Source organism: Agelaius tricolor, unplaced genomic scaffold, assembly GCF_023055355.1.
Source record: "Agelaius tricolor isolate 1412-34295 unplaced genomic scaffold, bAgeTri1.0.p SCAF_10, whole genome shotgun sequence".
In the NCBI taxonomy this organism is placed as follows: Eukaryota; Metazoa; Chordata; class Aves; order Passeriformes; family Icteridae; genus Agelaius; species Agelaius tricolor.
In genome coordinates this window covers 36,071,007-36,092,648 of record NW_027269270.1, presented here as the reverse complement: position 1 = coordinate 36,092,648, position 21,642 = coordinate 36,071,007, and the positions used below count along the sequence as shown (strand labels likewise).

Below are 21,642 nucleotides of genomic sequence, written 5' to 3'. Positions count from 1 at the left end.
CACATCTTATCATCCACTGATGCTTTTGACATAAACCACTACCTACAGTCACAGAAAAGGTGATTTAAGGCAGTGGTTTAATCCATCTTTATCTTCAGTATTTTCAGATTACAGTTCATAAAGCAACTAGTGACACTTCAAAACAAAGATTCATGGTGAATTGGGGAATAAAAACTTATAATCAAACCATAATCACAGCATAAATGTAAACAGGAAATGAAATGTAGATCAGGAACTTCTAAGCAAGAAATAGGGATTTTTTCCAACATGCCCACTTCTGAGCAATTACATCAGGAATGGCTACTTTGAATATAGAGACGTGTGAAATACAGATCTAGGTTTGCATTAACACATAGAGCATTGAAACAGAAGTAGAATTCTTGGCCATATCTCAAGTGACTGCTTAGCAGGGAGATGCACATGAGATTTCTAAAAAAAATACACAAATGTGAAGGGAGAATTAAAGAACAAAATAAAAACATGAGCTGGATGAAAGGAGGAAAGAAAGAGAGAGAAAGGGAGAGAAAGGGAGAGAAAGGGAGAGAAAGGGAGAGAAAGGGAGAGAAAGAGAGAGAAAGAGAGAGAAAGAGAGAGAAAGAGAGAGAAAGAGAGAGAAAGAGAGAGAAAGAGAGAGAAAGAGAGAGAAAGAGAGAGAAAGAGAGAGAAAGAGAGAGAAAGAGAGAGAAAGAGAGAGAAAGAGAGAGAAAGAGAGAGAGACTAATAGAAGGTCAAGGAGAAAAGTGAGTAAGTTACAGGAAAATCAGAAGAGGAAATGAAGCAGTGGAATGGAACTGGCTGAAATAAGTAAGTAAAACAACACCTGAGAGCTCTCAGTAGGAATCTGTACCAGTTGTGAAATATCATTGGGACATTATAGAGCAAGGGGAAACAACATGATTTTAAAAAATCGCCAACAAACAAAACCCACAAATCCAACACTCACATTGAAAAAATATGTAAGACTTGTTTCTCAGTTACTTGAAAAAACAAATTTGATTTTTGTTTAAAACCACTGCTGGAGGAAAACCTGAAAAGCACCACCATGACTAGCAGAAGTTAAATGGCAGTGCAAGTAGGCTGTTGAGAATATTAGCTTTAAAATAAAGGAAAAAAGCTAACATGAGCCAGCCTCACCTCAGCTGCAGCAACAGAAACCATGAAAATACAGTTATGTACAAGTTTAAGGGCTTAATCTCCAAACAAAACAAAAACCAGGAATGGCATATAAAGTAATCCCAATGATGGTAATGATGAATATGCTTGACTGGGCAGCAGCAGCAGGCAGGGTGCCTGTGCAGCAGCCACAGCTCCGAGGACAGGCAGCCCCTGCACGAGTGGGACAGGAGGCTCTGCAGAACGGGGCTCAGGCAACTCTCACCCCACAATGCCAGCTGCCCTGGGATTGCCCTGGGATTGCCCTGGAACTGCCCTGGGCCATTTTGGCCAGCATGACAAGAGCACACGGTGACCCAGCACAACAAGTGACCTGCAGGAGCCCCTGTCTGTGCCTGTCCTGCAGTGGCTCCTGCACACGCCCCCATCACTCCAGAGCCCATGGGGTTCAGAGCGACTCCGCAAAGTCGAACAGCAGCTGATGCACACAACCTGTCAGAGCCCTGTGCTCGGGCTGTCAGGGCCAGAAGGGATTATTCCAGCAGACCAGGGAATGCCACCTTGAAGATACAGCCCTACCCCCTCCCCCAGTATAACCAGGAGCAGATGTAGCAGTACAAGAAAAATGCTTATTTTGGAAAGAAAGTTCACACTATCTCAAGATACAAAAGTAGAAAAAGCACCCCCAGAAAAACCTCCACTTATTAGAGATTTTCTCAGTTAAGTAAGAACATCTGCAAAAAAAAAAAAAAAAAAAAACCAAACCAAAAAACCAAAACAGTTTTCAAGCTTTAAACATGCAGTATTTTTTCATGCTCCTTACCTGCCAAGGGGAAGACTCACAAGTAAATTTTAGTTAATTGCAAGGAAGACCCAATACATGACAAGCCTTATGTTATTATGTTAGAGTCAGAGCTCACACAGAAATGCAAAGGCACATAAAGATACAAGAAAAGTGGTTGCAACTACCTATAAGCTCAAGCACCTTTTACAGTAACACAGACAACACGTGTCCCATATGTGACAAAGAAAACATTAATGTCATACTTTAGAAAAAACACTTGGAAAAGATATGTAGCATTGCTGCTTTATATTCCATTTGTGTCAAAACAAGCTATGAATGCCAAGAAAATAAATCTACTTGGGCATAAAGCAAATTGTACATAAAAGATAATACCTGAGGATCTCCAAGGAAATGACTTCTCAGTAGAGCTGCAGAAAGAAAAAAAATTATCACACAAATGAACCATGTGGTTAGTTTTTATTTTATTTTTAATTAATCATAGAAACCTTTACAAAACCCCCCAGCAGATAAAACTTAAAAAATAGTTCATGTAAATACCATTCTTCAGTGCTTTATACCTGACAAGCAAACCATTGGTTATCGAGTTCAATTTTCTATTAGTCTGTGGGAATTATTCACTCTAACTTCCTGTACACCACAGCACCAGGCAGGTGAGAGGACAGCCTGTGACCCCAATTCCTGTTTAAGGTGTTTTGCTGTCAGTGGCAGCCCACAGCAGCGTGTGTCACCAGCAGCACTGCACCACCAGCGCCGTTCTGTTCACACAGCAGCGGGCACTGCTCGTGGCAGGGTCCAGCAAAGGAGCTTTGGGGATCACCACTCCACAGCATCTGGTTTCTACATGTAGAGCAGTTCAAAAATTGTAGGTTTGTTTCTGTTTGTTTTTCAGTTTCCAGTTTTCCAGAGAGATTTCTGATCCTTTGTACAGAACAAGTCAAAGCACCTGACACACACAGCTACAACTCTGAGAGTGAGGAGGTGACAGATGCACACTGTCCAGGCTAGCAAGATGCCTTCAGAGCCAACTACTGCACAGACCAAGCAGGTGTCTGATATCAGTGTAAAACCAAACCTTCTCCTGCATTTTTCCAGTACTGATTTTTTATCAAACTATCTTCCACTGAGACATGTGCTTTCCTGTGCTCACAGTAGTACTGATGCAGGCAAATGCAGAATTCATTCATGTGTTACTAACATTAGTCTAAATATTTTTATGGGAAAATGTATTTCCTCACTCTAAATATAAAATATCAAACTTTGAATAATACATCATTTTTGCAGTGATTATAAGCTACTGTTTTCCAAATAAAAAGCTTTTCAAAGGAAAAACAGGCAAGTCCATCAGATTTGATTGTGTCTAAATATCAGCATGAGACTGTGATTTTGGGTAAGATGTAGCAATTTCTAAATGACCTTTTATTTACTTCTTTCTACCACAGCTACCGATTGCAAAAAACTAGCTCAGCCACATGAACAGCACGAGATACTTCTTTTGTAAAATGAAACAACCATTTAGAAGCCTTTTTGGAAACAAAATATTTGTACAAAAGAGTGCTAAAGACACATGCTAGCACAAACTGAACTAGAGTTACAATGAGACTTCAAGTAAAAGGAGAATTCCAATGCAGACTACAGACGTCTGAAAGTCAACCTCTGGCCCCAGAATTCTCATGCTACCTGAATACCAAGTTTTCCACTCTTGCCCTTTTGCTCTGCTCTTGAGACTTTTTGGAAACTCAATTCCTTACCCTGGGGGAACATGGCTCTGTGTTGCTGGCAATGGTAACACACACTGAATACACACATATACTTTATGTCACACACACAAGTTATAACCCAGAGCACATCCCTGCCCAACATACCTGACTACTTGAATTTCCTCTACAGGCACAAAACGTAGGAATGAAAAAGGCTGCTCTGACTGTGGGTCACAGGAGGAAAGCTGCTTCATTGACACTTCAACTGGTTAAGCATTTAACTTGACTCTTATTAAATGATTTTGGAACAAGTCTAGCATACATCACCTACTGATATCAGCACCTGATTTTGTCACCTAGCAGAAGCAATATTTGGAAAACAGCAAATCTGTCAGCTTTGAGCAGTACCTCCAGTGCATTTCATCCCGGTGTTTAAAAGCCTCTGTGGTGACACACTGCAGGGCCCATGCCGAGCTGTTGCTGAAATTAGTCACAATGCTGTCTCTTCCTGACAGCAGCATGCAATAGATCCAAAGAGAGCCCACATGTGGCAAACTGAACTTTGGAAAATGTTAATTTAGCCCACTACTATCCTTGAAAAAGAATTAGGTCAGTAGAGTAGAAATGCAGAAATTGTCCTCTATCAGAAATATCATAACAGCTTGGTATGATGTTCAGTTTACAATTAGAGAAGATAGAGACAAATATGACAGTAACACAAATATTTGGTAACTAGAGATGGAGAATGCATACAAAATGTGCTGAAATCCATTTATGCCTTTTTTTTTTTACCCTTTTGATGTTTTTCCTCACTTGTATTTTTAAGGATTTGGATTGGTTTGTTTGGGTTTTTTTGTTTGAGGTTTTGACTAATTTGATTTTTTGTTGTTTGTTTGTTTTTCGGTTTTGCCCCTTTCTTAATTTCACACCTTTTCCTCGCCATTTCACTGCTTTAGTTCAAAGCTATCTTAGATACAAAATTGAACCAGCTGCCAATCTGGAAAAAGTAGAAATCTAATAAATGGAAAAGGAATAATAAAAATAAATGGAAAATTTCTAAATGTTTTACATGAAAACATTTAGAAACAAAACACACTAAGGATCACCAGCACTGCTTTACATTCTCATGTGGCAGCTTGCAAACACTTTCCAGCTTTGAATTTCCAGGTTAGAACAGGGGCCAGCATCTCTCTCAGTGAAGCGGCTCTGCCAGGCTGCTAAGGCAGAAGGGGCTGGTGGAGGTCCCAGATAGGTCTCAGCCCACACCTGTGCACAGCACAACAGGCCTTCAGAAACAACACTGACACTTAGGGAAATTGCAGACTTCTGATTTTGTTAAGCAGAGTGCTATTTTTTAAAAAATTATGTAAACACAATTATGATCTCCAGTTCCTAGATTGGAGAGGTCAATTCCCAGTGCATCTCTCACAGGTTTTGCATGACATGAAACAGTTTAAGCCTACTATCTCTGCAAGTATCCGTAAGGTGAAAAATGTTTCTGATTTAAACAGCACCACTTGAGAGAAAAGCAGTGATTTCCATCGCCTACCCTCCTGCTTGGCTATACTGCTGCTGTCATCAAGAAAAGGCAATAGATGAAAAAATTAAGTACTATTTATTAAATATTTATAAAATGGTGAAAAGCTGTAAAAAGCTAAAAATATGATTGTGTTAAAAATGCATGTACTTCACACATATTTGTGTAGTGTTTCAGCTCCCCGGGTGGCTCCGCCCCCATGTTGGAATACATCTGTGCTGTGAGGCGGCAGCAGCAAGGGCGGCTCCTGGCGCGCTGCCCGCGGGGCTGCCAGCCACACTCCCGTACCCTGCAGCCAGCCTGCCACACTGCCATACCCTGCAGCCAGCCTGCCACACTGCCGTACCCTGCAGCCAGCCTGCCACACTGCCGTACCCTGCAGCCAGCCTGCCACACTGCCGTACCCTGCAGCCAGCCTGCCACACTGCCGTACCCTGCAGCCAGCCTGCCACACTGCCGTACCCTGCAGCCAGCCTGCCACACTGCCATACCCTGCAGCCAGCCTGCCACACTGCCGTACCCTGCAGCCAGCCTGCCACACTGCCGTACCCTGCAGCCAGCCTGCCACACTCCCGTACCCTGCAGCCAGCCTGCCACACACTGCCGTACCCTGCAGCCTGCCACACTGCCGTACCCTGCAGCCAGCCTGCCACACTGCCATACCCTGCAGCCTGCCACACTGCCGTACCCTGCAGCCAGCCTGCCACACTGCCGTACCCTGCAGCCTGCCACACTCCCGTACCCTGCAGCCTGCCTGCCACACACTGCCGTACCCTGCAGCCAGCCTGCCACACTCCCGTACCCTGCAGCCAGCCTGCCACACTGCCGTACCCTGCAGCCAGCCTGCCACACTCCCGTACCCTGCAGCCAGCCTGCCACACTGCCGTACCCTGCAGCCAGCCTGCCACACTGCCGTACCCTGCAGCCAGCCTGCCACACTGCCGTACCCTGCAGCCTGCCACACTGCCGTACCCTGCAGCCAGCCTGCCACACTCCCGTACCCTGCAGCCAGCCACACTGCCGTACCCTGCAGCCAGCCTGCCACACTGCCGTACCCTGCAGCCTGCCCGAGCTGCTTCGCTCGTCCTTTGGCTTCCACTTTGGGAATCTGCACCAACAACGCATTTACAACCACGTGCACTGTATGGGAAACTCAGCGTAACTTTAAATTCTTAGTATAGGGGATTTCTCTAATAAAATGCCATGTAGCAAACTCCATAAACTTGTATTACCCCTTACAAGCCACTGGAAACCACAAAACCCAGTATTTTGCTTTTCTTCTCGAGACAGGTAAGCAGACATTTTCACAAATATTTTAAGTAAGTGAGGTAGTTTTCAGTCTTCAACTTTTCTAACAGCTATTTTCTTGAATTCACCAATATAACTGATTCTTCTACCCACTCTGCCAGACCCTGTACCGGGAGCCTAAGCAATCCTATGCTCCCCCCCAAAACAAATTAACCAGCACTGCCACCAAAAACAGGTAGTCCTGGGACTTCCTGGCTGTTTCCAGGTGACCCTGGAAACCACTAATTCTCCAGGTGTGAATTCAGAACATGTCTGGAATACACTAATCATCACAGAGGCCTCTTGAAACTGTCCCATAACTCTTTACAGCAAATCTGCATTTTTTTCATCCTTCAGATATTAATAGCGGTGAATAGCTATCAGTGAAAATATATATATAGAGGACATAAGCACCACTAAAAAGCCTTTAATTCCTGGGACAAATGAAAGTAAAGTCATCAGGACCTGTACCTTGTGCTGGCGATACTTGGTGACTCTGCTCCAAGCCTACATCTCTCTAGCTGATTAGCCACAATTTGCCTTTCCACTTCCAGTTCTCTGGTAAGTCTTTGAAATTGAAGCTCCTGAAATTTCAAAATAAAAAGAAAAGCATTCTTGATGTTAAAAATGGGTGTGGATTAACTCTGAAACAATCACTGATTCATCACAGCTCTGTGTTTTGACTCTTCCTTAGGTGAATAAACTACAAAAGTGGAAATTAAATGGGTCTTTAAATCAGTGATTCATGCAAATATTGATTTATCACCTGTTACAGAAAGAAAAACATGTTTAAGCATTCTTGGGTTTTATTACTCCTACAATTAAAATTTTTGTGTCTTCTTACATTACCACAGTCTAACAAAATCAGTGCCTATAAAGTCAGTCTTCAATTTAACCTATAAACAAGGAAACCAGAAAATATCCTAACCTTTCCAATCACAAACCTTCAGATCCTAAGTTATCCTACATTCTGACGGTAGTTGGAAACCTTAAGATTTATAACTTCAAACTGGCTGAGTGTAGAGATGTGCTATTTCACCTTTTCTGAGTTCAGCTTTTTTTATATTTCTTGGTCAAGGGTACCAAACTTCTTCAGCCTTTTTAAGAGGCTTTTGGGATGCAACACTGCAAGGGTGATGTGGGAAATACCAGTGCTGCACAGGACAGGTGTAACTCAAATCTGGAACCATTTTCTAAAGCTCTCTGAAACCCAGACTATGTCACATCACAGGATATTGAGGGTGTTTTTCTCCTCAGTTAGCTTTTATTGACCAGAGAAGGGTTCTATTGAGCAATTGCATTATTTTTCAAACTGATACTGTAAACCCTCTGAAGTTTAGGTACAACATCTAAAAATAGACGAACACCAATATTTAGTGATCAGATGAAGCACCAAGCAAGTCTTATAGAGAGGTCAAGTGCAGCACAGAGCACTCGTTTGACGTGAAAGCTCAAATGACTGATGGGGTTTCTCCCGTGTGACTCCCGTTATGGGTCTGCCCAGCAGCTGTGTGGAGCCAGGGCTATCAGCTCCTGCAAACTGCTCCTTCACCCCCCCCGGAATGGGGTGGAACCATTTCCCTTTCACCAGCCACTCCCCACTCCTGCCCTTCCAGAGGATACATGCGATTGTGGACACGTCCAAGCACTTCTGATAACTCCCTAATCAAACTGAATAAACACCTTAACATCCCCAATTTTGGCAAGAAAAAGTGGGTTTGCATCCAGGACATGTTTCCTGTTCCTCCAACTATCAAACCAATATTTAAACAGCAATGTCATGGATGCAAACTGCAAATCTGAATCTATTGTTATTTACGGATCTTTTAATTAGATGAATAAAATTAAACATGCTAGCCATTAATTGCTTCCATTCAACCAATCTGGATTAATTTCCCTTTCCATTACAGATAGAGGCATTAATGAACACATTATTCTAGAAAACATCTTGCTGCATAACATTTCAAGTAATAAATTGCCCATTGAAATAAAAATCCCTGGTTTTTGCCCCACACTACAAAAATTCAAAGGCAGTTAAAACAGAAGAACTATACTTCTATTCTTCTTGAGAGTAGAAGAGATGAATGATGTAAGTGGACAACACAGCAATATTTAAACTACATTTAAAAGCAAAACTCACTTGTATTCTATCAGAAAAACTGAGATAAGGAGAAATAGGAGAAAAAGCCACCAAGCCTCATTTGGCCACTTCAGAGACACTTGCACTGCTGAGTTGGGAACAACACCATCCGCTGTCTATTTACATTGATCCTCACTTTATCTGGGCATTGACCAGAGAGCCACAAACTGCATAGTGCACTGAACAGCAGAGGGGTGAGAGGCCTGCAACTCCTCTGCCAGTTTTAAATCATGCTGATGCTTAGGAAGATCCAATGTGCTTTTGCAAGTGCAAGTATAGTAAGAAAAAAACATCCAGCTCTGTTTTCTAGTCTGAGTATATTCTGGCATGCCCAGCCTGGGAGTCCAAAGAAGCAGCAGTTTACAAACTCTGAAACCATGAGTGCTGATTTGTGTATGCACCTTCTTAAATTTGAGATCTGCAGCAGGTGCTATGTCTTAAATACCTGCATAAATATACAAGGCAGATAGTTTTAGACCTACCATCTTTTTACAGCTGGAATACCTCATGCTTTAAAACTTTTTTCTTTTACCTTAAATAATATTATTATTATTATTATTATTATTATTATTATTATTATTATTATTATTATTATAGAAAACTAATTCCTAACCAGCTCTAAATTAATCACCTTTCTAGTTTATGCCTCCTTATAATGAAATTTTATACCACTCTGAGTGCACGTTGGACATACCCCCACAATGGGTATCTATCAGACAGCACACTAGTTCTGGCAGGAATCTATTGGAATTTGTTTCTTTCCAGGTTCTCTGGGAGCACTGGGAGAGCTCACTTCTTGAACAGGATGCTCCCTGCACAGAGCTCTGCCCTGGGCACAAATCACAACACACTGACTCCTACAGCACTGGCTACTGACAAAATGGCATTGCAGGACTCAAATACAACTCTTAATAAGCTCATTAGCACTTGCAGCAGAACATCTATGTGGCAAGCACATAGTAAAATCAGACACAAAATTACAGAACATACTGCCATACTGCATCCCAAGGAGCAAACAAGCCTTCTTAGACACACTACATTGGCTCAGCCAGAACTACTTTTATTCAAAACTATTCAACATACATTGAGGGGAAAAAAAAAAGTAACCTGTAATTCTATAAACCTCTTTAGCAGCAACTACTTAAGCACCTTATCGAACTGCAGGGTTTATGTTCATAACCTAAAATTCCACTGCAAAGCCACAGGCCATAATTCTTAATACGAAACTACAATAAAAGCCTTAAGCACAATTTCAGCTCCAGATGAGGAAGTGCACACACATGGGGCAAGAAAGCAGCTTGCTTTGGAAAGCAGTTGTACCACCTGCAGGCAGACAGGCGCTGTGAGTGAAAACCAGAGCCCAGGACATCACAGAGCTGTCTCATCTCCTTTTGGAGGCTGCAGCTTTTTCAGAGGGGGGGGCAAACCCTGTGCTGGTGTTGTAGTGTTCACACCAGGTGACCAACTGCTCTTCCTTGGGGAGCTCTGCCCAGCAGGAATCTCACTTGGGATGACTTTTCACTGCAAGGCAAGGCCAGCTACACCAATCTCAGCAGCTGAATCTTCTTTCTATGTAAAAGCTCAGTGTCTCTGGTGGCTCCAGGGCAAGGGACAGCAACCACCACTGTGCTGGCCTCTTGCCAGCAAATATTTGAAAACAAGTAAGTGATGGGAATGCTGTTAGCACAACTGACCATGAAGACTGCCATCTCCTGTTGCAGGCGCTGGATAATAAAAGGGGGTTTGGGGGCAATCCTGTGCCTTCTATCTGCATCCTATCATGATACCATGTTGCAGATTCACTTTTTTCATTTATGTTAACGGGGAACTTTTATCCCTCAGTAACATAGATGAGAATAAGGAATCTACATTCACCACACTGAAAAATAAAAATTACTTCCTTCCCACCCTGTTGTGATTTGAGGACCTCTGGAAAAACAATTTTAAACAGTGGTCCAGGTGGCCAGTGAAAGGTTTTCTACTGACAGCTCTGCAAGAATCAGTAGCAATTGCACAAGCAATGAAGAGAAGTCACAGATTCCTTTTGAATGGTTCATGCCTGGCCAGCCAGACCCAGACTGGGCAGCTGGACATCAGAGGGTGACAATGCCTCCAATGAGCAAAGGCATCTCTTGCACTTCTTGACTTGACCAGCTCTCAGTGGCTGCTGTAGTGGAGGCTGGGCTAGGATGGGCTGGCACTCCCATCCCAGTAACACTGGGATATGCTAACTTGCTTCAAATGCCAAACGTCACTGTCCACAAAACATTATGAAAGTAACTGTAAGCTGAACTATGAAGTGTTTTCTAATCTCAAAAGTGTTGTCTGTTGAACAATTGAGCTGAGCCCTTTCAATAGCTCAAGTTAGTAATCTAAGAAAGCGAAGCCTGCATTTGAGAGAAATATTTTTACCTTGTGCTTACTATTTCCTATTCAACTGTAAACACAGTGCAGAGCCGCACAACTTCCATCACCTGTGAAAGTTCACACAGTGCTACAGAAAAGGTTATTATATTTTGGATATTTTCATGATACAAATGTGCAACAAAGAAGAGGACAAACAAAACAGAAGCTGATTTATACCTTCCTTTATATTAACCTCTTGCACTCATCTATGCAAAGTTCTCTGTTCCTACCTGCCATAATTCAGAGCTAAATCAAGCAACTCACTACTTAAACCCACACTGAATACTGTATTTTCCAAAGTGGATGTCATAACGTAGTGACCCAATATTTAAATTCTCAACCAGAATGTATTGCAGAAAGCCTATACTTCAAACTAACCATATTAGAGCAATCTTAATATTTTCTGTAAAAATTAAGTTTACTCACGCACACAACTGCATTTGCATGCTTTCAGTATCTCAGTATCTTCCAAAACAGAAGACAAAAGATAAAAAATTGGACAGTGTAGAGAGAATCACAGATTACAGGATGTGAGATGACACAGCTACAATTACTGGCTGATCACACTTACTCTGTATTCAACAGCAGCAGACCATTAAAGCCCTTAATACTTTTATGCATGCATTGTTCACTAGTCTGGTACAACAGTTTAGTGCTGCTCTAGCTGATGAGAGATCAAAATTTTAGCATTTTATAAAAAGCTTACTGTTGCCAGTGGCAGGAGGGAAGAATGGCACTGGAGGCATTCCCGGACTGCCTCTGACACATCCTCTCTGGAAGCTTTGTGACAACACTCGGGCAGCTCAAGTCAGTGCTGGAGCCGAGGGTACTGCTCTGCCAGCTGGGCACCAGGGTGAGCAGGCAAGCTGACAATCTAAACCAAGGGTGCTACACAAGGTGTCAGTACTCCAGCACATGGCAGAGGCCCCCACAGCTCCACATAGGCTCTTTTTCAAGGGGAATTTCTCCTCTGAAGCCTAACAGTACAAAGAAGAGAGGAAAATTAACTTCTGGGTCATCATATGGATAAAGGAGTACAGAGAATTTTGATTAAGGAAATGAGCTAGCTATTTCACCTGAGACAGCAGTGGCATTAAATTTATTCTAGAGTAAGACCTTTAGGAAGTTGACATCTCAGACTTGACTCACTGAAACTAAAATGCTGGTAAACAGCAGAAACTCTAAACCTCAAAGTTCTAGGATTAAGTAGGCAAGAGTGACCTATGCAATTGAACACAACACTAAGAGAGTTGGAAGAAAACCCCAGTTCTTCCAGCCATTCACAAAATGTTGATCAAGATTTTTGTTTCACTCCTGCCAAACGTGGGAGTCCATTCAACAAAAAGTACTGCCTTCAATTCAGAACTGCCACACATGAATCACCTAACTGATCACTAGATGCATGCAAATCAGAATTCCAAAGTTTGTGCCCAGTTACTGGAAGTTCATTTAGTAAGTCTCTTTTCAGGTATCTCCATGAAGTGATATGCCTACACAGACTACTGAATGTACAGCACTACATATCTGAACCGTAAAGAAATCTCCAAGACTTAATATCAATAGTTCTCAGTCAAAAAGACATTTTAACAGGCAATAAAAATTGGCAGAATGCATTCTTCCTTCTGTTTCCATCTGAAACACACAGAGGTTTGCTCCCTGCTCCCAGACCCTATAAAAAGCATCTCAAAAGTAATGTAAAAATTTGTACTTAAACAATAATGAAGGAAAAAAGCGAGGTGCGCGTTCTCTATTTATACGATACAGTTCAATGCACTTACACAAAAGGAAAGCATTTTGCTGAAGTCCTGAACAAACAACATGTTTTTCTTCTAGAAAAACATGTAGAGAAACCTAAGTATTTTTCATCTGAAAGCATATCCAGTTGTTCTTACTCTGTCATCTATTTACTAAAGAAAAGGTGAAGAGTTGCCCATCTCTAAGTGTCACAAACAGCTAGACCAAAGAACAAACTAAAAAACAGCCACTGCTGCAAGTGCTTCTGTCTTAGCAAAGACATTAAAATCAGCATATTCCAGTTACTTTTGAAAACTACATTGATGAGTGGTGTTTCCTGCAAGACCTTTTCTCAGCCCAGCCTCTGAAAAATAACGTGCTAAGCATGAAATTCAAAATTCCAAATGATCCCATTTAATCTTGTCAATTCAGCAGCAGCTCATTCCAAATCCAGCAGCATACAGCTTGAACACAGAAAATAGCAATGATTTCACAAACCTACAAGGAGCAGTTGGCAATTAGCTGCCCTACATTCCAAGCCCCCCAAAATACCATCCTGCCCCTACAATTTCTAATAAATTGTTATTTTAGTATGAAAATACTCAATTTACTTTTAACTTGGATAAGAGATTCCCTACAGAACTCAACTAAACGTCTATGCAGGATTCAGAACTCCCCAGGATTCAGAAGTATAGACATGTTTTACTTTTATTTAAAACTTATTTCAGCAATTCCTAAGATACTTCTACCCATGACAATATGGAAGCCTTGTAACCTTTTAGAAGGGAAATTCATGTTTTAGGGAAAAAAAAAATCTCAACCCTCCTCTAAAACAAACCCATAGAAAACAATCCCCTCCCCAAACAAAAAAATAAAAAAATGAACCACAAAAAACCCAAAATACTCAAAATCCATCATCGAATTTACTTAAAGACAAAAATATGAAAATGTTACTTACAGCTTTGTTACAATTAGTCTTGGGATTCTCATGCATTCAAAAAGGAATTCCTCTATTAGAATCCCAGGATCAAGGTTGGAAAATCCCTCCCAGCCCATGGAGTCCCAGCTGTGCCCATGCCCACCCTGTCCCCAGCCCAGAGCCCTGAGTGCCACCTCCAGAATCCCTGGGACACCTGCAGGGATGGGCACTGCAAACCTCCCTGGGCAGCTGCAATCCCTGAGCCCCCTTTGCATGGGGAAATTCCTGCTGTGCCCACCCTGAGCTGCCCTGGGCCAGCCTGAGGCCGTTCCCTCTGCTCCTGGCCCTGTGCCCTGGGATGATCCCAAATCCCCCTGGCTGTGCCCTCCTGGCAGGAGCTGTGCAGAGCCACAAGGGCCCCCTGAGCCTCCTTTGCTCCAGGCTGAGCCCCTTTCAGCTCCCTCAGGAACTCTCCAGGCCTGTTCCCTTCCCTGGACACACTCCAGCCCCTCAATGTCTTTCTTATATTGAGGGACCCAAAACTGCCCCCAGACCTGGAGATGTCCCAGCAGTGCCAGCCAGGGGAGGGCACTGCCCTAGTCCTGATGGCCACACAAGTTTTGACAAGGGCCAGGTGCCTTTGGCTTTCTTGCCCACCTGGGCTCATATTCACTTTAAAACAAATCTTGAGCTTTGTCAGAAATGCACAAAGCTATCGTGATCTAAATTTCTTCACAGGTTACACCTCTTCTGCTTGTGTTATTTTATAACGCTGTGAGTGAATTGAAATGTTCCTTTCCTAAAACATGACCAAAGGAGATTGACCCAGCTGTCTGACACCTGACTCAACGAGAGACTGATCAGAGTTTAGACTACACACTCCAATTTGGTAAAATAGTTGCTTTAAACTAGAGGTCCTAGGAAAAGGAAACAAATGGAAACAAATGGGAACTTTTTTTAGAAGCAGCTTGTAGGGGTCAAAGGCTAATTGGTGCCACTTTTTATATAATCATAACTATTGTCTCATGCCTATGGCAGAAAGCTTGAAGTAACTGAATACATTTATCTATCTTAGAACTACTGTAGTAATTTTAAAAGTTTTTATTAAGTTAAAATCTTGCCCAATTGACAAATAACAATAAAGGCTTTTCTCGATTGTGTTTCCATTGCAGCGTTTCTGAAGTACTTGGGTCAGGGTGTGGCAGCTCTATTTTACAAACACTGACCTGCTGCACCTCGCAGTAATTCCTGTACCAAAGGAAACAGCAAACAGTGTAGCAGTTTCTGTTCAAGCTTAATAAAGTGAAGAACTTCACTGGAAAATATTCTGTTCTGGGCTTTCTGCCACACAGGAAGGGTGTTGAACATGTCAGTGTCCTTAATTATTATCAACAGAAAAAATACCAGAAAGCAGCAGTTCAGCTCTTAATTCTTTCATATTATCACTTCCAAGACTGAAGGACAATTTACATCTTCCTCCCCTCACACTCACTTTATGTGTCTGTAGGTTTCACAGTAAGGTTCCAATTCTGAATTTTCTGCAACACAGATGATAAATGACTATTTAATTTTCTTTAGCTTTCATCAGAATTTAGTTATGTAATAGCAACATATTTAATAGCCTTTTTATAAATGGAAAGAGGAAGAGGTTTTAACCTACTTTTGAAAAGAAAGAAATATTCCATTATAATTTTTTCTCTAGGACTAATAAAAAGATACAAACATGGCTTGGGCAGGCAAAGAAACACTAACAAAAGCCGTGAGTACACACACATGTCTGGAGCTGTTCCTGAAAGCACTGCCCTGCCTGCTCCCATGGTAGGATCCATGGGAGTGGTGAGCACAGAGCACAGCTGGAGCACAGAGCTGTCCTGGGCAGGGCATCCCTGCCTGGAGAGCCCAGCTCTGACACTGCAGCTCCTGGGCACAGCATCCATGCCTGGAGAGCCCAGCTCTGACACTGCCACTGCAGCTCCTGGGCACAGCATCCCTGCCTGGAGAGCCCAGCTCTGACACTGCAGCTCCTGGGCAGGGCATCCCCGCCTGGAGAGCCCAGCTCTGACACTGCCCCTGCAGCTCCTGGGCACAGCATCCCTGCCTGGAGAGCCCAGCTCTGACACTGCCACTGCAGCTCCTGGGCACAGCATCCCTGCCTGGAGAGCCCAGCTCTGACACTGCCACTGCAGCTTAGCCACACTGTGAGTACACTCCTTGCCCACTGCAGCATAAAATGCACCACCTTAAAGCCACCACCAACATACTTCAGGCAAATGAGTCCTAACCCATTTGTGACAGGCTAAGGTGGCACAAGGGTACCTGTTGTTTGGAGAGAGGGGACTGAAGTTATCTGTAACTCTTGGCTGACTTTTCACACTGCAAGGGCCTCTGGCAGTGATATCCTGCACACTGCAAATGTGAATACTAACTTTAACACTGCTAAGAAAATTTAGGGTTGCTATTGTCACCTTAAATTACTTTTGAAACAATTAATTTAGGCACAAAAATTAAGATTCAAATTTCATCATCCTGCGGAAAATTTTTAACAATATGGTATTATGGGTGTGAAAAATGTTGATATCAAGAAGATATAACCTAATTCTCATCTTTTAAAAAATGTTTATATGGGACAACATAAGAACTATTATATTGTTTGCATTCAGAGCTACCATCTTGAATCAAGTTGTGATCCTTCCTTGAATCAAGGAAGTTCCAAAACAGAGACAGCAAAGCAGATTTATTCTGAGGTTCAGATATTACAGTTTGTGTTTGTGTATAAAGGCAACAAAGATGATATTATTTCTCAGTATGATACAATGAAAGCCAAAGTATCCCTTCTCTCTTTGTGTTCCTTAAATTTAAAAAAGAAAAAAACAAAAACTTTAGCTGGAGTGTTTCCTTGTAGAACTGCTATATTTTCCACTTGAATGATTTTTACAAATTAAGGCTGAATTTGATTGCAAATGCAATTTTATTTTTCCTGTAGAAATTATCGCTTTAGATACACACCCATAAATGTGCTTCAGATTTAAAATGTATTAGTACCTTGGTACTGATAACTGAAAACAAACTCAGAGTTTAAAGACCATTTTAAAATAAAGTACAATTAATCATACCCAATCTGTATGTGCAGGACTTAAGCACTGAACACTTGGCTTTGCAGGACTGACAAGGACTGATTCTAATGTCGCATCAAACCTACACTAGCTTTTCTCTTTCTTTGCCACTAAACCTGCATTTCCAGTCTGACTTATAACAGCAGTGCAGACATTCCAAGGGATACAGAATACCAGAATGATGCTTCTGTTTAATGCAGTAACTGAACCCCTTATATTCAGATTCTAAAACCGATACACGAAATAGGCTATGGCGGCCCTGGGTCACACGCACAGAAACAAACAGCCATGGTTGCTGCAGCAATGCAGTAAGAGACAGCAGTTAGCTCCACGCACACTCTGAACTGATGAATTGCTGAAAAGGAGGCAGATACCTGTTCCTTTACAGAAGCCAGAATGGTCGTGGCAGTGGTCTCTGGTTCCATGCCTGGGCCTGTGGATGCCTCCTGTGCTGTCTGCGGCAGCCCCTCCTCCACCATTGGGCTCTGCTCAGGGGCTGGCATTTTGCCTGCAATAACAAGATTTTAATATAGTTTACATTTTCAGCCAGTGAAGTTTAAAATCCAAGTTTTCAGGATTATGAATTATATTCATTTTTTTCTAGAAGTTTTCCAAACTTAACTAAATTAGCAGAGAACTTTGCATTACTCAATCTATATTGTGTGACTGTGTTTCACCTTCACAAATGGAGACCAGAATCACCTACACAACTCAAGGGTTAGGCAGGAGCAAGCACGCTGCATGATGCTTCAAGATTATTTTAAAAAATACTGGTTTGTGGTGGTCAATAAAACTAGCACAATTCAAGATGCATGAAAAATACTAGTGTTAACTATTAAGCACACCCAGGATCAGTACGAGTTTACCACATGCAGTTTTCGGCACAAAAGAATGACACATAACAGCAGAATGCTCTGCTGTCAGGAACAAACTATGGAAGAGACTAATTATGGCAATAAAAGCTTAATGGGAGCAATGCTTCTAATGCTCTTTTTGCAAAAGAGGAAATTAAAATGCTGAAGTTAAAGCAATTGCCCCGGGCTATGGATAGTGTGGAAAGGACTGACAGGATTAGCATCCAATAATCCCAAGCTGTGTTATTGCAGAGGCAGCACACTAAGAACTCCAATCCATGGAAAAGAGCAATTAATTTGTTCAATTATCAAAGTCACTATTAACCAATATTACAGAAATAGTTACGAAGTGTGTTTAACGCTTTGAAAACAGCAAGTAAGTGGCATTCACAAAGCTGCTACGCAGATACCACGCTTTAATTTCCTTCAGAAAATAAAGCTTGTGAGGTCTAATGTTAGAAGTAATCCGTATTTCATTTTAGATTTTCAGAACAAACTCACCCAATATTCCTAGGGCAGACAAACAGGAACAGATTCCTTCCCCATTCCATTCATTATCAAAGGGTGAGGAGATGCTTAGGCTGCAAATGGGCTCCAAGGCCAGGAACGGACCCATGAGACCCCTCCGTGTGGAGCTGTATCAGCCATGAGCACCTGAATGAGCACAGGGCAATGCACAGGATCAGTGTACACCTGTGCTGCAGAGCTGCATGTTTCTGACAGGGTTGAAAGGGAACTTGAGCTGACCCTGGTGGGATCTCTCCTGGGATTGCTGGCCTCTTGCAAGGTTTCTCCCTCACCCTGTATGCAGAGCCCAGGCAAAGGCAAAGCCCTGTGCTGTCAGAGGAGCCCTGTGCTGCTAATGGAGAGGTGAGTGATGGTGTAAAAACAAGGGGTTTCATTCTGCTCTATGTACAGCAGCATATGGGCTGTGAGAGGAACGGCTCCTCCTCAGGCCCATGACCTCTTCTGGCACTAGCACAGGCTCTTTATTAACCACTCTGTTCCAGTCTGCTAAAAGAGCTCGTGACATGGCTCATATGCAGTTTCACATCAGCCACTGAGGGATTCAAAGAGTTTTTGGGGAACTCAGGTGAGATGAGTGATGTGAGGGATTGGAGCAGTCTTGGGGGCAACCTGTGGTGCAGAAGTCTGGTCACCCACCAGTTTCCACCACTGCAAATGGAGAAAGAAAAGCTGTTTCCCAAACACATCAGAGAAGAAGCATAACTCAGCATGGCAGGACTTTTCCCCTCAGCACTTTGCAGGTGAAGCACAGGCAGGCTGCCCTATACATACCCTGAAATGAGCCTGTATGAACAGCCCATTCTTACCATACATCTACACCACACTTATCTTCTGGAACAGGCAAAAGAAACTGCACAAAGGTTTCTGCTGTCAGTACTGCACAAGAACACCCGAACATGCTAGCCCAGCCACACCAAGAGCCACTCTACTGCCTTCTCCCTTTCCCATAGACATGGTGCTCCCCTCGCCTTCTCTCCCCACAGACATGGCGCTCCCCTCGCCTTCTTCCTCTCCCCACAGACATGGCGCTCCCCTCGCCTTCTTCCCCTCCCCACAGACATGGCGCTCCCCTCGCCTTCTTCCCCTCCCCACAGACATGGCGCTCCCCTCACCTTCTCTCCCCACAGACGTGGGTCTCCCCTCACACAGACATGGCACTGTGAGGACCACGCCATGCTGTCCTCCTCATGGCCAAGCCCCGTGGCACACAGTGAGCGTTCCCTCCTGCCCCACGGTGAGCGTTCCCTCTCTCCTGCCCCACGGTGAGCGTGCATTCCCTCCTGCCCCACGGTGAGTGTGCATTCCCTCCTGCCCCACGGTGAGCGTTCCCTCCCTCCTGCCCCACGGCGAGCGTTCCCTCCCTCCTGGCCCACAGTGAGCGTTCCCTCCCTCCTGCCCCACGGTGAGCGTGCATTCCCTCCTGCCCCACGGTGAGCGTTCCCTCCCTCCTGCCCCACGGTGAGCGTGCATTCCCTCCTGCCCCACGGTGAGCGTTCCCTCCCTCCTGCCCCACGGCGAGCGTTCCCTCCCTCCTGCCCCACGGCGAGCGTTCCCTCCCTCCTGCCCCACGGTGAGCGTGCATTCCCTCCTGCCCCACGGTGAGCGTTCCCTCCCTCCTGCCCCACGGTGAGCGTGCATTCCCTCCTGCCCCACGGCGAGCGTTCCCTCCCTCCTGCCCCACGGCGAGCGTTTCCTCCCTCCTGCCCCACGGTGAGCGTTCCCTCCCTCCTGCCCCACGGCGAGCGTTCCCTCCCTCCTGCCCCAGCGCCGTCGGGGCACCCCGGGCAGGCCCTGCACCATCACCCAGGGCAGCTCCCACAGGGATTCCTCGTGCTCAGCCGAGCTCCGGGCCCGTGGGTCTGCAGGGACCTCCGTCAACTGCAACTGGAACAGAACTCACTCTCGACAAATAAAGCAGCATTAAACGCTGCTTGACTTCCAAGGTGCCACAAATGAATAACTAGACATATCTGGCTATTTTTGAAACACTATTTTCATTGGTTTCAGCTTGTAGATACAAAGGCTGCCACACTGAGCCTATCACAAGCTGCATGTCAGGTGGGCACACAACTAAAACTTCAAGGAGCATTTCTACAGAACCCATTAAACAGCAATTAAGCAAGCAGAATAAAAAACAACCTCTAATAGTTGTATAATAGAATTTTGAAAAGTCAAATGCACAACTTTACGGTTTTAGAAAATGGAAATTGTTTTTTTCAAAGTTTTATTTCTGAAAACTAACTCTTTAATCAAGCAGTAAGAACCCAAAGAACAGAACACATGTCACAATTCCATGTGTCATATCTGATTTTTTATATCACTTACCATAGTTCTTCTATAACTATAACTCAGTGTTTCAGGTTTCTAAATGACCTGATAAATTTGCAAGCATATCAAGTAATAAAGCTACCCAATCAAGCCTTTCCTTCATTTAGGAACATCTGCTAAGCAATCTAAAGGACTAGTCTCACAAACTCATGTTACACATGCCCTTCTCTCAGAAGGGGGCTGCTTGTTGGTCCATGTATCCCACTGTCTCCACGTGCATGTAACAGGGCAGTGCTTGCTTGGGCAGGGATCCTGTTTGGGATTTCCAGGAGAGAAGTACAAAATACAGCAGTGAAACAATCTCAATTTAGCTTTTCCATAGTTTTCTCTCTCTTCTCACCCCAACATTGTGAATAATTTCTGCAGCAGATTTCTGTAATACACCAGTCCAGAAAACATCCCTCTGAGCTGGCTGGAAGGTGTACTAATTCATTGGAACAGAAAATCTACCCAGTATTGAGTATATAATAAAAACATCCAGATAAAAACCAATCAAATTAATTATTAGTGAAGGTGTCAGTGTTAAATGTACATCTATCTCAGTGTTAAGAGATGTAATCACAGACCTACACCCTTTCACATAGGCAGTTGTTTCAACTGATGTTCCTTCAATTAACACATTTCTTGGCAAAGTTACTGATTTTCTAATCTTGATTCCAACATTAAATAACTGTTGGCTCTGGTCCTACAAACACTTAGGTACACACTTGAGCTAATAAACAAGTCTGCCATCCCCTCCCCGCCCTGCTGCCAGGCCGTGGGCTTGGGTGGCAGCACAGGAGAGTAAGGGAGCAGGAGCAGCTCTGCAGGGCCCTGTCCCACCCCACAGCTCTGCCTGGGGATGCTGCTTAAGGACAGGAACTCACAAACTCAAGGCAGGTTCTCATCTTCACCTTATAGGAACAGGAAATAGCAAGAGGAGGTTTTGTGAGAGCCTTGAAATCTGGTGTGAGTAAGAAGTTTGGAGAAGTCAATACAAAACCCTCTTCCTTCCCTACACAAGACTGGGATTTAACTACTCAAAACACTCCCTGGACTTGTGCTACCACTCATTTGGGGATAGATAACTGATTCATTATTGGAAAACTAGCAGCCAGATTTCATACCTCAAAAAAATTAGGTTCACAGTTATTTTGCCTGTCATGGCTGAATAGTCAGGCATCACCCAGAACAGGAGACTG

The 21,642-nt window shown here is 43.5% G+C and overlaps 1 protein-coding gene across 1 annotated transcript in view; it reads right to left on the bottom strand.

Annotated features, from left to right (window-relative positions):
* Positions 1–21,642, bottom strand: part of PKP4 (plakophilin 4) — a 67,550-nt gene that overhangs the window by 22,976 nt on the left and 22,932 nt on the right. Inside the window, exons 2-5 of the mRNA XM_071435584.1 lie at positions 18,107–18,259; positions 17,126–17,259; positions 6,911–7,023; positions 2,291–2,325 (exon numbers count right to left, since the gene is read on the bottom strand). Coding sequence (XP_071291685.1) covers positions 2,291–2,325; positions 6,911–7,023; positions 17,126–17,259; positions 18,107–18,221 — 397 coding nt within the window. The 5' untranslated portion in view covers positions 18,222–18,259. The remainder of the gene's footprint in view (positions 1–2,290; positions 2,326–6,910; positions 7,024–17,125; positions 17,260–18,106; positions 18,260–21,642) is intronic.